The sequence below is a fragment of the Podarcis muralis genome, chromosome 2 (assembly GCF_964188315.1).
Source record: "Podarcis muralis chromosome 2, rPodMur119.hap1.1, whole genome shotgun sequence".
NCBI classification, from domain to species: Eukaryota; Metazoa; Chordata; class Lepidosauria; order Squamata; family Lacertidae; genus Podarcis; species Podarcis muralis.
In genome coordinates, this window is record NC_135656.1 from 116,397,152 (window position 1) to 116,411,958 (window position 14,807).

At 47.5% G+C, this 14,807-nt stretch overlaps 1 protein-coding gene across 1 annotated transcript; it reads left to right on the top strand.

Moving 5' to 3' along the window:
• Positions 1 to 997: 997 nt before the first annotated feature.
• Positions 998 to 13,054, top strand: LOC114592279 (zinc finger protein RFP-like). Its single transcript, XM_077922183.1, has 8 exons — positions 998 to 1,501; positions 3,875 to 3,970; positions 6,445 to 6,675; positions 7,680 to 7,702; positions 8,414 to 8,532; positions 9,344 to 9,376; positions 10,634 to 10,663; positions 12,267 to 13,054. Exons 1-8 carry the CDS (start codon positions 1,076 to 1,078, stop codon positions 12,782 to 12,784), a joined length of 1,476 nt encoding a protein of 491 aa, XP_077778309.1. The 5' UTR covers positions 998 to 1,075; the 3' UTR covers positions 12,785 to 13,054.
• The last annotated feature ends 1,753 nt before the right edge of the window (positions 13,055 to 14,807 follow it).

Here is a 14,807-nt window from a genome sequence, read left to right on the forward strand (position 1 = left end):
GAACAGGGTGAGCCTGTGAACTGGATTTGGGAACTGAATATTTACCATCAAAAAGAATGGTCAGATTGACCAGGTAATGCAACCAGTGACCATTATCAGGTATCCCGGATTTCTGCTGTAGACCGCCCCTTCAGTGATGTATGTATCATGCATTGGGGGGTGGACTTGAGCTAAAGGTAAAGGTAAAGGTACCCCTGCCCCTACGGGCCAGTCTTGACAGACTCTGGGGTTGTGCGCCCATCTCACTCAAGAGGCCAGGGGCCAGCACTGTCCGCAGACTCTTCCGGGTCACGTGGCCAGTGTGACAAGCTGCATCTGGCGAGCCAGCGCAGCACACGGAAACGCCATTTACCTTCCCGCTAGTAAGCGGTCCCTATTTATCTACTTGCACCCGGAGGTGCTTTCGAACTGCTAGGTTGGCAGGAGCAGGGACCGAGCAACGGGAGCGCACCCCGGCGCGGGGATTCGAACCGCCGACCTTTCGATCGGCAAGTCCTAGGCGCTGAGGTTCTACCCACAGCGCCACCCACGTCCCGGACTTGAGCTACAGGGTGGCAATTTTCAAAAGTCTATATAAGGGCTGGCATAGCAATGTTCTGTGTTCCTCCTCCCTCCTGCGTGGGGGGTGGGGGGTGAGCACCCTGTTGCAACAGCTGTAATAAACATCATGCTTACTAGCTGCTTTGCTCAATATTCTCTGGCTGGCCTCTGTTATTTTTCTCCTATCAATAGTGAACCTACGTAAGGACTCTATACGGGCTCTTGGATACCCCATAACGGGAAAGGAGCAGTTTTTTCCTATCACAAAGCCTATGAATTAAAATGTTACAATATGACTATCACAACCTACTAGGTTTGTGTGTTTGTGTGTAATCAAAAGCATGGGAAGCAGCCCAGAAGCATTCGCTGCTACTTGAGAAAACATTCACCAAATGCAACGACCTGGGGACATGTTTTTTTTTTAAAAAAAGATCATGTGGTGACTGAGTTTCTGAGTCATTTCCAGGAAGGGAAACTCCTGGTAGCTGAAAACGGAGAAAACGAAACTTACCTGGGACTTTTGCCTGAGGGAGCCATGGCTGCTGCAGGGGGTCACATCCAGCGTCTCCGTGATGAAGCCACTTGCTCCATCTGCCTGGATTACTTCAAGGATCCAGTCACCATCCCAGAGTGTGGGCACAACTTCTGCCGATCCTGCTTGATCCTGTTCTGGGGGGAATCGGAGGCAGAGGCTTCCTGCCCTCAGTGCAGAAAAACAGTCCAGAGAAGGAGCCTCATCCCCAACAGGCAACTGGCAAACTTCGTAGAAATAGCCCAGAATCTCGGCCTTCAAGAGGGAAAGGAGGAAGGAGGGAAAGGAGGAGTCTGCGAGGATCACCAGGAGCCCCTGAAGCTCTTTTGCAAGGAGGATGAAGCCCCCATCTGCCTGGTGTGTGACAAATCAAAGGAACATGAAAATCACAAGGTGATTCCTCTGAAGGAGGCTTTTGAGGAATACAAGGTAGGAGATCCCTGGATCTTGAGAGGGAGAAATAGCTGTGGATTCTTCTTGGGAGGTTTTCTTTTTAATTCTCAGGTCCAAAGTAGGCACTGCATGAATTGGTGGTGGTTTATTATGTAAAAAGCAGCCTGAGGGCTCCTGGGATGACTGGGAGGAGGGAGTCACAGTCTTTCTCTCTGCCAGAAAGGGATAACCTCATTCACATCCCCAGCAGGTTGCTTGTAAATATTTAAAACACTACACACAGCTCCACTTCCCAGTGGGGAGGAGGTGTGGACTTTGTCCCCCCTTGCCAGGGGTCATCCCTGCCACGTCAGAGCCCGGCCAGCCAATCCGGTGGCCGGGTGTGTGTGTGTGTGTGTGTGTGTGGCCACGAGGAGCTTCCTCTTTGGCTTGCTCCCTCGATCACCAGCCCTCCCTCCCTATTCGCAGGTTAGGCACTGGCCTTGCTATGGACTTCGGTTGGTCGCCTTGGTTGTCCGAGGGGCCTGGTAGGGATTTTTCCACTTGGCAAATTGGAACTGGCCACTTGGTTTTCGCCTACCTCACAACTCTGTTAGGGTTGGGGTTAGGCATTGTTTGACCTTGTGGGGGGGGAGGGGAGGTGTGGCCATCACCTGCCCCTCCATGCTTAAGCGTATTCCGTTAAAGGAATCCGGGGTCTTGATCTTGTTGGAAGCCCAGTTGGGGGCCTTGACACAACCCCCATGGGAACACCAAGGGGAGTTTGAGTTGGTTCGCTTCAACAGGGCTCCCCCTACTGGGGGCTTACCCTTACTGGACTTCCGGCACAGCGGGCAGGGGTCAGATATAGTCAGGGCCAATCAATACCTAAGCCAATGCCGCTCACATTCTGTAATTCAATAAAGCTGTGGCCAAAATTTGCCCAATAACATAAACCTAATATCTGTGTCCTTGTGTGAGTTATTTCCCAACGAGGGGGTGGCTGTGGGGTCTCGACACGCAAATGTGAATTGCCCATACACAACTAAGTACCGGTACATGTCTCCTTTGGCTATCAGGATGCCTCCTCAATGCCCTGCAAAACAGAGAGCAGCAAGGGATCAGTTGCAGGGGGGGGCAGTGGCCAGGAATTGACCAGATGGTGCAGGATCCCCCCCCCCAAGTTTCTGTTGGAAGCAGATTTAGGAGTGGGGGGTGGTGGAAGCACCTACTGGTGGGGAGCACGCTTATTCTGGGGGTGCTGTGGGGGCTCTGAGGATCGCCTCCCATCCCAAATGGCAAAGGACTCAGTGGTTCAGAGTAGCATCTGCAAAGACTAGGGGGAAGGTGACTTTTCCATGACAACTCAGAATTGGACCTGTGCTATTACATAAAAAAGATAAAATTCTACTGACAAGTAGCAGAAAACCTGAATTGTCATCTGACCGAATTAAGTGGCAGAGCAGTGGGGTCAAGAGGAAGGATGGAAAAACCCTAGGCTTGCAGAAGAGGGGTTTGGAATGGGAGAAGTTTTGAGAAGCGCTGCTCTATCCCTGTCTCTCTAGCCTCTTGGGCCGACCTCACTATCTCTTTGATGCTAGACTGATACATCCCAGATTGGATCCTGTCTCACCCCTTCCTCCTCCTCCTCCTCTTCCCACGTCTCCCTGGGACCTCAAGATGAGAAGTCAGGCTGGGACTTTCCTCGGAGGAGATAAATGGCTGCCTTTGCTCTTCTCCAGACTAGTTTGTTGCGCTAGAAAACTTTCCCATCCCAGTTCTGCCGTGCTTTTCAACCCGTGTGCTGTGGCACCTGGGCTGCCTTGAATGATGCTCAGGGGTGCAACACTGGCCTCTGTCCCTCTTTCCTTTCCTCCCTCCTTGGATCTCCCAAAGGCTTGCGCAGCTCTTTGTTGCAGCAGCCCTGGCTACAAGCTCTGCTGGGGAATGGTGCCTCTGGGGCTGGCCAGGGGGTGTTGGCTGCCAGGAGCTGAGGCGGCCTCCGAGGAAGCAAGCAAACTGGCGAGGGGCCCGTGCTGGTGGGAAGGGACAGACAAGTCCCTGTGGGGCAGCGTGAGGAGGCACCTCTCTTTGGGGCAGCTCAGAGACCAAAAGGAGGACTCCTAAGGAGAGGGGAGAGGAGGCTGAGAGAGCCCTCCACAAGGGAGGGTGTTAGAGAAAGGGTGAGGGGCTGCAAGCTCTGCAAGCAAGGGGGGACCTAACTGGGATCCTGAGCCCCACAGGAGTGCTGCAGAAAAAGGTAGTTGGTCGAGGGAGTAATGTACCCAAATGGTTGAAAACCTCTAGACTCTTATTTCCTCCAGTAAACTACTTTGCTATTATAGCAAGGCCACCGAGCCCAAGAAGCCAGTGTAATATTCATCTCTCTGTGTGTCTCTATCAAACCTGAGTTCTTCCTTTTCTCTTTAGGCAGAGATCTGTAGCCGCCTGAAGATTCTGAGGAAAGAGAGAGAGGAAATTCTGGCCCATCAAGCAGCCCTGGACAAGGAAAGCAAAGACCTCCTTGTAAGTGCCACTCTTATTACTAGTGAGGGAACAAGCACTTGAAGAGTCGAGTCAGGACTGAGAAGGGATGGGGAAATCTGCCCATTTCAGCTTCTCCCCATTTCTCATTTATCCATATCAGTTTGTTTATTCATTTATTATTCTGAAAATGAACCAGATGTTAGGGTAGCTACTTCCTTGTATAAATATTTTTATATGTACTTTACCCTCATAAATACACTTTTTGTGAACATTACCTGACTGGGTCAACCGTGAACAATTCAGAGGTGTGAATTTCAAAGGATTGCTCTGTTTTGGTCCCCATAATTTTTCAGCAATAGCTGATTAAGTAAATTCACTTTTGAATGCAGTTAATATGAGTTTATTTTCCATTTTTGTTGATTATATGAATAGCAGTGAAGGAGAACCTGAGGACTTGTGAGCTGAGAGGGTGGAAGTAGGTCAATTCAAATCTTGATTTACCATAAATATTACTAAAGAGTTGTCTTTCTAAATGTGCGCTATTGTTCATCTTTAGGAAATTAAGGGAGCTTTGGGGATAAACTCTTCACTTTCTCCTCATCCTCCTCTGTTTCTGTTGCCTTCCTACACCTCAATGGTCCCAGTCTAAACTGAGGGTGTTTTATGTCCCTGGACGTTCTCTGAAAAACTATGAACTCCAGTTATGCCATGCCCCAAATCATGCAGGGAATATCCTGTGGGGATGTTTATGGAGGCAGGAGAAGATATATTATTTTATTATTTCCTTCCTAACTTGCGCCAGCAAGTTCTATAACTTAGCAGAGTTGTTAATCCATCCCCCTTTTAAATTACACAGCGGTTAGCTAGTTGCAGGCTCATCTGAACCTCACTATTTAGGATTCCTGGTTTCCCTATTTTATATCCCTCCTAAAAGAGTAGACACGACCATCTGATTAAAGTTAACATAAAGCTAGTTCACTTACAGTCATCCACTTCACAATGAGATTCCTGAAGGCAGACTTAATTTACAGAACAACATATAACTTTGTGAATTATCCCATAATAGAAATAGTCTCTAGTGACTGCGACTGAGCAGTCACTTCTCCTAACTCTTTTGTTGTCCTCCACTACTTCCCGCAGTTTGGTCAAACTCAAGCTGGTAACCTCGAAAACACTATCCAGCCATCTCGTCCTCTGTCGCCCCCTTCTCCTTGTGCCCTCCATCTTTCCCAGCATCAGTGTCTTCTCCAGGGAGTTCTCTTCTCATGAGGTGGCCAAAGTACTGGAGCCTTAGCTTCACGATCTGTCCTTCCAGTGAGCACTCAGGGCTGATTTCCTTAAGAACGGAGAGGTTTGATCTTCTTGCAGTCCATGGGACTCTCAAGAGTCTCCTCCAGCACCATAATTCCAAAGCATCAATTCTTCGGCGATCAGCCTTCTTTATGGTCCAGCTCTCACTTCCATACATCACTACTGGGAAAACCATGGCTTTAACTATACGGACCTTTGTTGGCAAGGTGACGTCTCTACTTCTCAAGATGCTGTCTAGGCCTGTCATTGCCCTTCTCCCAAGAAGCAGGCGTCTTTTAATTTCGTGGCTGCTGTCACCATCTGCAGTGATCATGGAGCCCAAGAAAGTAAAATCTCTCACTGCCTCCATTTCTTCCCCTTCTATTTGCCAGGAGGTGATGGGACCAGTGGCCATGATCTTCGTTTTTTTGATGTTGAGCTTCAGACCATATTTTGCGCTCTCCTCTTTCACCCTCATTAAAAGGTTCTTTAATTCCTCCTCACTTTCTGCCATCAAGGTTGTGTCATCTGCATATCTGAGGTTGTTGATATTTCTTCCAGCAATCTTAATTCCGGCTAGGGATTCATCCAGCCCAGCCTTTCGCATGATGTATTCTGCATATAAATTAAATAAGCAGGGAGACAAAATACAGCCTTGTCGTACTCCTTTCCCAATTTTGAACCAGTCAGTTGTTCCATATCCAGTTCTAACTGTAGCTTCTTGTCCCACATAGAGATTTCTCAGGAGACAGATGAGGTGATCAGGCACTCCCATTTCTTTAAGTCTTAGGAACACACAATGGAGAAGACACAGAGCAGAACATGGATGCCGTGTGCTCCTCTCCCAAGAACAGGCTACACTCATATTAAGTCACATGCAAAGGAAGTCTGTCTCAGCTCAGGAGGAACTAGCAAAGCATTCCCCAACATGAGCATTGTTGGACTGTTGTATTTAACTGCAATACGTTTTTACACCCCACATATCCATGGCTAGAAAAAAAAATGTTCCTTCCTTTAGGCTGTAGCCCTCTGCAAAATAGAAGTCAACAGAAACAGCAATGGAGAGGGCCTCCCCTCAAAATAAAGGTTTACTTCTTTAGTAACTGGAGGTTTCATGTCTCTGAAAAATCAGAAGTGTCGTCCCTGTGGAATTCTCACTATTCTCTTCCTGATGTTTTGAAGGCTGAGCACCTTCCACACTCAGAGGTCCTATTTTCTTGCAGAAATTAACAGAAACGGAGAGGCTGAAGACTGCGGAGAAGTTCAGAGAACTGCGCCAGTTCCTGGAAGAACAAGAGAAACGTCTGCTGACTCATGTGGAAGAGGTGGAGAAGGAGATTGCAGGGAAAAGGGATGAGCAACTGGCCAGACTCTCCAGGAAACTCTCCTCTCTTGAGAGGATCATCCAGGAGATGGAGGAGAAGCGTCAGCAGCCAGCGAGTGAACTCCTGCAGGTAAGATGGTGGCAGAAACAGCCCAAGGCTCCAGGAAAAGGCTGCCCCATTCATGCATGCAAAGAGTGCAGGGGCTGAGTTGATGGAGCTTCTAGTCAGGTTTGTAATGTACAGGAAGACCCGAGAGACCTGGGATGCTGAACTCACCTGAATGCAGACTAGAGATACGTCTGTGTTCTTGATGGAACTGATCTTCTACTCTTTGCTGTTGTTTTGTCTCCGAATGCCTCTCAGCTGTGGGGGCTTCGTCTGGGATGCATTCAGGCCTCCTTCCGACATGAGCCAGTCTTTTGACCAAGCTTCTCTTCCCATTCCCTCCACAACTTCTGGGTTGATCCCCTTCCCCATGGATACAGATTGGTCCAAAATGGTGCTCAGTCACAGTGACCAAAGAGCAAGACAGAGGGACTCATCCAGACTGCTGCTTGTCCCACCCCTTTCCTCCAGGAAAACCCTCTTTTTACTGCTGAATTAGAGCAAACCTCAGCCAGGTTTTCTCTGGATTGACGTTTGCTTTGATGTTGCGCTAAGGAGCAGGTTTTTCCTGAGGGAAAGCGGCAGTGCAAAGATAAAACCGCTTGGACTCATGTTTTCTGGGTACAGGAAAAGCAGAAGTGTGGATGAGCCCAAAGAAACACGGAATTGTTTTTTTACCCTTTTGGAGGCATTTTATGCTGCAGGTGCTTTTTTTACTTCCAGATGGAAAACAGAATTTGAAATTTGGGGACTGGGACAGTGCCCTGGTAGGCTTACATTTGTCTGAATCACACAATGCAAACTGGATTAAAGTTATTAAATTATGGATATGTGGAGAACTTGAAATTGGAACAATTGCGGATTGGAAAAATAAAAGTTGTGAGAAACGAAAACTGGCTGATTCCGCCATCCCTACCCAAAACCTTGGCATGTTTCAGGCAGACTGACATCCGAGGGCCAGGGTCTGAGGGGGTCTTCCTAGTGTGGCCTGTGGTGTGCAGTGAATTCCCTTCTCTTTTTCCCTCTAGGATGTGAGAAGGACCTTGCAGAGGTAAGTGGATCTGGCTCATTTCCATTAGCATCACTCTTTGAAGCTGAGATGCAGGAACCTCAGAATGGCCCTCCAGGACCTGCAGGGGGGAGACTGTAGGACACTCCCTGCAGCATCTCTCAGGTAAAAGTAGGGCCCCCTCTTCTGAACTTGTAGCCCCCCAATTCTCCCTCCAAGGTTCAAGGTCAGCTGCCTCCTCCCTCCCTCCCCACACCACTTCACACAGGGATGGGGGCTCTTTTCTTTCTCTTGAACTTTCTGTCCATGGACTTTTTGGTAATTTCAAACATCTAGAAGAGAAAGTGCCAAAGATGCTTGGGAAGAGCTTAGGATGTACCAACAGATTTCAATGTCCAAGTAGCATCTTGTCCAAGTAGCAGCCACCCAACTCTTGGCAGCTTTGGACATCACTCAGATCCTCTGGAAAAGCTCAGGGAGGGAGGGGTTGCCAGCATTCCACCTCAGGGGTTTAGGTCTTAAGTCCTGGGAAGCCATGGGAGCCCTCCGGTGGTGTCGCTTGGGGTTACATCTTGTCCCTTGTGCTGTTTAGCATCCATACGAAGCCTCCGACCAGGAATTGGAGGTGGGTGTCAAGAGATGAAGCTGAATCCTGAAAATTACCTGTTGGGAAATGAACTTCAACTTTGTTCATGATAATAATTAGGGAGATGGGGCCACAATGGGGCCATTCACTGTTTTTCTTTTCACCAGGTATGAGGAAAGAGAGAGTCCAGAGAAGCCACTGGCTTTCCCTCCAGAGCTGAGGAACAGGATCTTCAAATCCTGTGATCTAAATCACCTTGTGGAGGATAGAATGAATCTATGGGAAGGTAATGAAAACTGGCTGCCAGGATTTCACACTGGGAATTCTGTTACTTCTTCGGAACTGAACATGCCTGGCTCTTATTGCATGGAATTGAGCTACCCCAGGATACCTTCCTTCTTGGTGCTCCAGCCTTCATTTCCTGTCCCCCAGAATGGCCCATGTATATTGTGACGCTGGATCCTGTAAAGAAAGCCTGAACCAGAGTGTAGAGCAAAGTCAGGATTTTTTTCCTCCCATGTGCTTCTGTTTACAGTTATATGATACCTCCTTTTCCTTGTGGTTCCCTGTCTACACAATCTGAGTTTGTCCTTTTGGAGGTTCTCCTGCTCTGAATGGAGTCAAAGGGCATTAAGAAGCCCCCAGTTCCCCCTCTGCCTCCTGCTCAGGCTTCTTTCTCAGCCGTGGAGCCAAGGCCTGAGCCGTCTTCTCCTCAGACGTCCCCCTGCAGCTGCCATATCTAGGGCTTCGTGTGTCAAAATCTCCTGAGAGTTCCCCCATTGAGAGTGGAAGCAAGAGTACATGAGCCCCAAAGGGAACAATTATGCTTGTGAAGAACCTTAAAGATTTGTAGAAGGTTTGTGAGGAAGGGCTTCCTTTTGCCTGAGAGCTCTGCCAGTCCTTCTACAGCAACCTTTGCTTCTACTTATGTTTCACAATTTTGGCTTTAATGATTCCCCCCACCATTCTCATTTAAAGCTTTATTTATTTTCATAGCTTCTTCCTATGATTTTCTAGTTTTTGATTATTATTTGTACGATTTTATTAATATTTAATAATTGTACTTGAATTCACTTTATATCTTTTTGCTTCCTCAGATGCTGTGTTATTCAGAAAGCAGCTTCAGAAAGGTAAATTTATAGGGGAGGAACAATTTCTCAGGAGGGATTAGGGACTGATATTTCATGGGTGTTGAACCGTCTTTTCTGCAGACTTTGGGACACCCATCAATGGTGTAACTCTGGGAAACAGTCCTCTACTGGCGTTTGGGTTCTTTGTCTGTCCCATGAATGAACTGGGAGGGAGTTTGAAGGCTTGGATTGGGGGCAGAGTTTGTCCCTGCGAAGAACCTGCACACCAGTCGTCAGTTCCTTTCCTGCCTATAGACTATTATCCTGGTTTCTCCCTTAATTTTATAGATTTTGCTTTCTTTCATAAAAGGGGGAAAGCCTCAGAGCTTTACAATATCTTACAAAAGCCCTTAAGGAGAATCCTGCAGGGTTAGTCCAATGTCCATCTTGTCGAATTCTCATGTATAAGGAATCTCCCTTGCATTTTTTTATCCCTCCACATAATCTGAGGATGTTATTTTGGGGCTTCTCTAGATTTGCTTCGATTTCTCCCTCGTGAAGTTAAAAAGGGCACCCGCAAGCACCCAGCCCCTCCTCCACCTCCTGCCAGGCTGGTCTCCCAGCAGCAGAGCCAAGGCCTGAGCCGCCTCTTCCTCAGAGTTTCAACCTCACCAGCCATTTCTCGTGCTTCAGCCATCCCCTTCTCCTCAGAGTACCCACACTTCTTTTGAGATCAGCCCCATTCCATGAGGAAGGACTTCCCATTGCACGAGTCCCTTGGAAGTACAGGGTAAAGCTCTGCCGATTCTTCCTCTGCAATTTGGTTTGTCAGCATGCTTGGAAATGCCAGTTTCAACAGCTTTTCCGCGCCAGTTTACTTGGGGCAGATGTTAAACCTTTCTTCATCCATCCAGTTCAGACCCCCATTTCATTTGTGGATTTTGAATGATTGTATTCTGCCATTTCCTAGTATGGTTTACCATTTCTCATTTTCCCATGAAATCATGGAATAGCAGAGTCTGAAAGGATCCCAAAGATCATCTAGTCCAGCCCCCTACAATGCAGGAATTACAACTAAACACGTCAGTTGTTTTAATTCCTTTGCCTAGTGATATTACATTCTCAAGAATAGTCTTTTGGAGATTATTTAACATCACTACTTAGGCCTACAGCTGTCATCTTTGCATGATTTAATATTTTGCCTGAAATAAGGAAACAACTGATGCTATGTTATAGTTATGTTTTGTAAAAAAGATTTATTTTTTGTTTTTAACTATTGCATTGTAGCCTGTTAAGCCTGTCTTTTTGCTTCCTCAGATGTTCAGTCATTCAGATATCTTCAGAGAGGTAAATTTCACCTGGAGACCCCAATTCACAGGAGGGGGGACTAGTGTTTCATGGGGGTCAAGAGTCTCTTCTGTACAGCTTGACTCTGGCCCTGCTGTTTCTACCACAAGGGAAGAGAGGGTGGACTTGAAGGTGCAGAAGGAGGGGAGAGAAATTGCCCAGAAGCGTCAGATAAAAGAGGGAAGAGTTTCATTCCTGCCTAGAGAGAGTTGGGTTGCTTTTCCATGTGACCTTTTTCAGGACTGGTTGCCACATGTCCTCTTTTTCTCAGACAGGCCTTCTATTTTCATGATTAAAATTTCTCCCCTGGGTGGATTTTTCAAATTTGGCAAAATGTCTCAAGTTGTTTGGTTTGGTTTACAGTAACCCATGAAAAAAATTCTAGTGCATTAGACTCCGATCTAAGGCACCCATCTAAGCAACAGAGCAGCATCTTAAGCTAGCCACGTCCTGTGTAAAACCCTTCTCTTGTGGCTGAACTAAAAGGACGCTGGCTCAGCTACAAGATCTTGACAAAGGAGTCCGGGAGGGCTAGAGTCAACATCCCCCTGCCCTTAAGGAGAGTCCATATGTACATGTTGAACAGTTTAATAAATTGTTCTGTGCACACTTGCGTTCACAAAGATGGGAACATGAGCCCAAATATTTTCATGTGGCAAGTGAGGGAGCAATATGTATTATTATTATTATTATTATTCTTTGGTTGTTGAAAGTTAAGAACATTGCTACTAGCAGTATATCACAGCTGTGAAAGCCTACATAGAGTAGAGGTATTTAAAACGAGTGCTGTCATAGCGATCCATGGTTAAGAGTAGAAGTTGGCCAATGTGTCCTCTTTTTGCTCTTCGAAATACAGCAACTCTACACTTGCCTATCATGACTGCCTTGGCCCCTGACTGGTAACTTTTTGAGTTATTCCTCCTTTCCAGCAGGGAATTAGTCTTATGGTATATATTAAATTCAAAAGAGATGCATGGAATAAGCAGTCCTTTGTAAAATTGTGGGCACAAAGGCCCAGAATATGACCCCCGCAAAAGTGAGGGGACACCTATACAGTATGTGATTTTGTGTTGTATTTTTATGCTGTGAACCACCCTGAGACCTATGGATGAAGGGCAGTAGGCAAATGTCACTATATTATTATTATTATTATTACAGTGGGGTCCTCATCTCCCAGGCCAACCCAGAGGTCCCCAAAGGCCAGTTCCCACAGAGATTGTCAGAGGAAAGCAGCTTCTCTCCTCTCCTGTCTCCTCCAATTCTCCCCTCTTTCCCCTTAGATAACACAGAAGAGCTGAGTAAAACGTTTCCTGGGTGGTTTTCCCCCTTAGAAAATGCCTGGTTTGAGAGGAGGGCAGGCACAATACACATCAAATATAAGAAAGTGAAGGGAACTGATTTAAAAACCATCAAGGAATATATTTATTCTGATGAGAGTCTGCAAGGAGGAGTCTCAGTCTAGCATGTGACGCAAATAAATCCCATTGATCTGAAAGGAAATCTGGGTTTTTTGGGTGTTTTTAATTTATTTATCAAGGTGTCCATTTCTGTCTCTCAACTGACTCTGCCTAATCTTCTCTTTCCCTCATCTTCTCCCCAACAGCAAATGTCACTCTGGATCCAGACACAGCCCATCCTGAACTCATCCTGTCCGAGGATCGGAAAAGCCTGAGTAGGGGAGACAAACCTCAAGCCCTGCCCAACAATCCTCAGAGATTTAGCCACGAGATTAATGTGTTGGGAAGTCAGGGATTCACAGCAGGCAGACATTTCTGGGAAGTCACTGTGGAAAGTGGGGAATTGTGGGGTTTGGGGGTCGCCAGGAAGTCTGTGAGGAGAAAGGGCAGCTTCTCCATATTCCCTGAGGAGGGGATCTGGGCTGTGCGGAAGTTGGGAGGGAAGTACTTTGCCTGCAAATCCCCTTATTACTCTCTTTTGTCTCTGAGTGAGAAGCCCAGGAGGATCCGGGTGACTCTGGACTATGAAGGGGGACGTGTGTCTTTTTCTGACGCTGACTCAGGAGCCGAACTCTACACGTTCTCAGGAGCCTCGTTCTCTGCAGAGACCCTCCTCCCTTTCTTTTCTCTGAGGGGAAATAAAACTGACCTCAGTATCTCCTGAGGGGACTAAATCTGCCTCTCAGGCCCAGCAGTAGTTTCTCTCCAGACCAGAGTGACTGACATAAAAACCATTTACCTGCCAAGAGCCCTTTGGGCAGTTTTCCAAGGGCCCTTTGAGAGGATTCATTCCAGTCAATTCAGCAGAAATTTAAAAAAAAAAAAATGGGTTGCTCTTGGTTTGCATTTTCTTTCCTTTTCCCAGAATTTCCTCTGCAGCTTCTTAGAGAGATAGTCACACTTTTAGGAGTCCTAATAAATTTTCTCACCTTCAGTCTTGTTTTCCATTTGAGTTGTCTGATTTGGCAGAGGATAAGACGCTCAATCCCACGGTTGTGCGTCTGAGCCTCACGTTGGGCAATTTTTTCCTGCACTGCAAGGGGTGATATTAGATGACCCTCAGGATCCCTCACAACTCTGTAATTCTAGGAAACCTTCCTCTCCCCACAAGACCTTATGCAGCTGTGAAAATGCATGCATCATTGGATTAATAGATGACTGAAAAATGAACCCCTTCACCCACGTCAGGTAGAATAGCTCCTTGCTCTGGAGACCTCAGACAGGAAGAGAAAGAAAAAGAAATTGAACAGGGCATCATCTTCAAATGGCCTCTGCAAATACAGCCTCGCTATCTCCACACGTTGCCAGAAGTAAACCTTGCATTGAGTGGGGCTTCTGCCCAGTTATATGTGTTTAGGGTTGATGCATTAACGTTCCATATTTACAGGCTGGATTCTGTCTATCGGGGGCATCAAATGGGGTGTCCTCTGGATAATGCTGGACTCCAACTCCCCTCCAACTCATCCAGCATGGCCAGGGGACAGAGAGGGTGGGAGCTGCAGTCTGGCAGCTTCCAGAAGGGGCCGCATGGCCTGTGCTGCCCCATACATTACGCAGGGCACCTTCCTTGTGTTCCTGAGCCCCACCCCAAATACACAGTGCTCCCCCAAGGAGTGTCATTTCGGCAGCAGGTGCATCTGATTTCTCTCCTTGGATACTAACAGCTGGAACAACACATGCCTGTGGAATTGACCACTCAAAGACCAGGCAGGACTCACTCTGGCTCCACTATCAGGGCCACTGACTGACCGCTGCAGCCTGCTCTCCTTTCCTTGCATTTCCCACAGGGTGGTGGCAGATGTTGGAAAAAAGACATCTCTCCCCCCCACACACCTGCCTGAGAGCCGCCTATATCAGGGGTGGCCAACTCCCAAGAGACTGCGATCTACTCACAGTACGGTTCAGAGATAAGTTGTTGAGCTTTTTTTAGGGAGGATGGAGAAAGGGGAACAGCCACTTGCAGATCGCTAAGGAAACAAACAGCCTCACTGAGTAAACTCCGTTCTGCAGATTGTGCAACAATGGAGGGTGGGACGAGGGGGCAGGGCAGGATTATATTTTACTAGCGCTAAGGAAAGGGATCCAGCAATCGACCACGATCTACCAAAACATCCCGGGTATCTAGATCGCGATCGACCTGTTGGACATCCCTGCCCTATATGATGTTGGCAACGTTTGTGTGTCGTCATAATTTCCCCTGCAAGTCTCTGCTCACCCTGTTGAAGGACACCAAAGCGGCCCATTTGGTACAGCACCCAAGAGGAGCCACCCAGATGGCTGTGGAAAACCTGCAAGGAGGACCAGAGAGCAAAACCAGCCTCCCCCCGCGGCTTCCAGCAGCTGAGATTTAGAAGAAGAGAAGAAGAGTTTGGATTTGATACCCCACTTTATCACTACCCTAAGGAGTCTCAAAGCGGCTAACAATCTCCTTTCCCTTCCTCCCCCACAACAAACACTCTGTGAGGTGAGTGGGGCTGAGAGACTTCAAAGTGTGACTGGCCCAAGGTCACCCAGCAGCTGCATGTGGAGGAGCGGAGACGTGAACCCGGTTCCCCAGATTACGAGACTCCCGCTCTTAACCACTACATCACACTGGCTCTGCCTTCTGCCTCTGAACTGTGGAGGCAGAGCATAGCCATTTTGCTGAAGAGCTAATAACAGCCTAGTGCTCCATGAATTTGTCCCCA

Bases quoted from the DNA above. Each gene is read 5' to 3' on its own strand.
- LOC114592279 (XM_077922183.1), top strand. From the start codon at position 1,076: ATGGCTGCTGCAGGGGGTCACATCCAGCGTCTCCGTGATGAAGCCACT. The intron at 6,676-7,679 runs GTAAGATGGTGG...TTTTCCCTCTAG, and splicing joins CAGCGAGTGAACTCCTGCAG to GATGTGAGAAGGACCTTGCA. The intron at 8,533-9,343 runs GTAATGAAAACT...TTGCTTCCTCAG, and splicing joins TAGAATGAATCTATGGGAAG to ATGCTGTGTTATTCAGAAAG.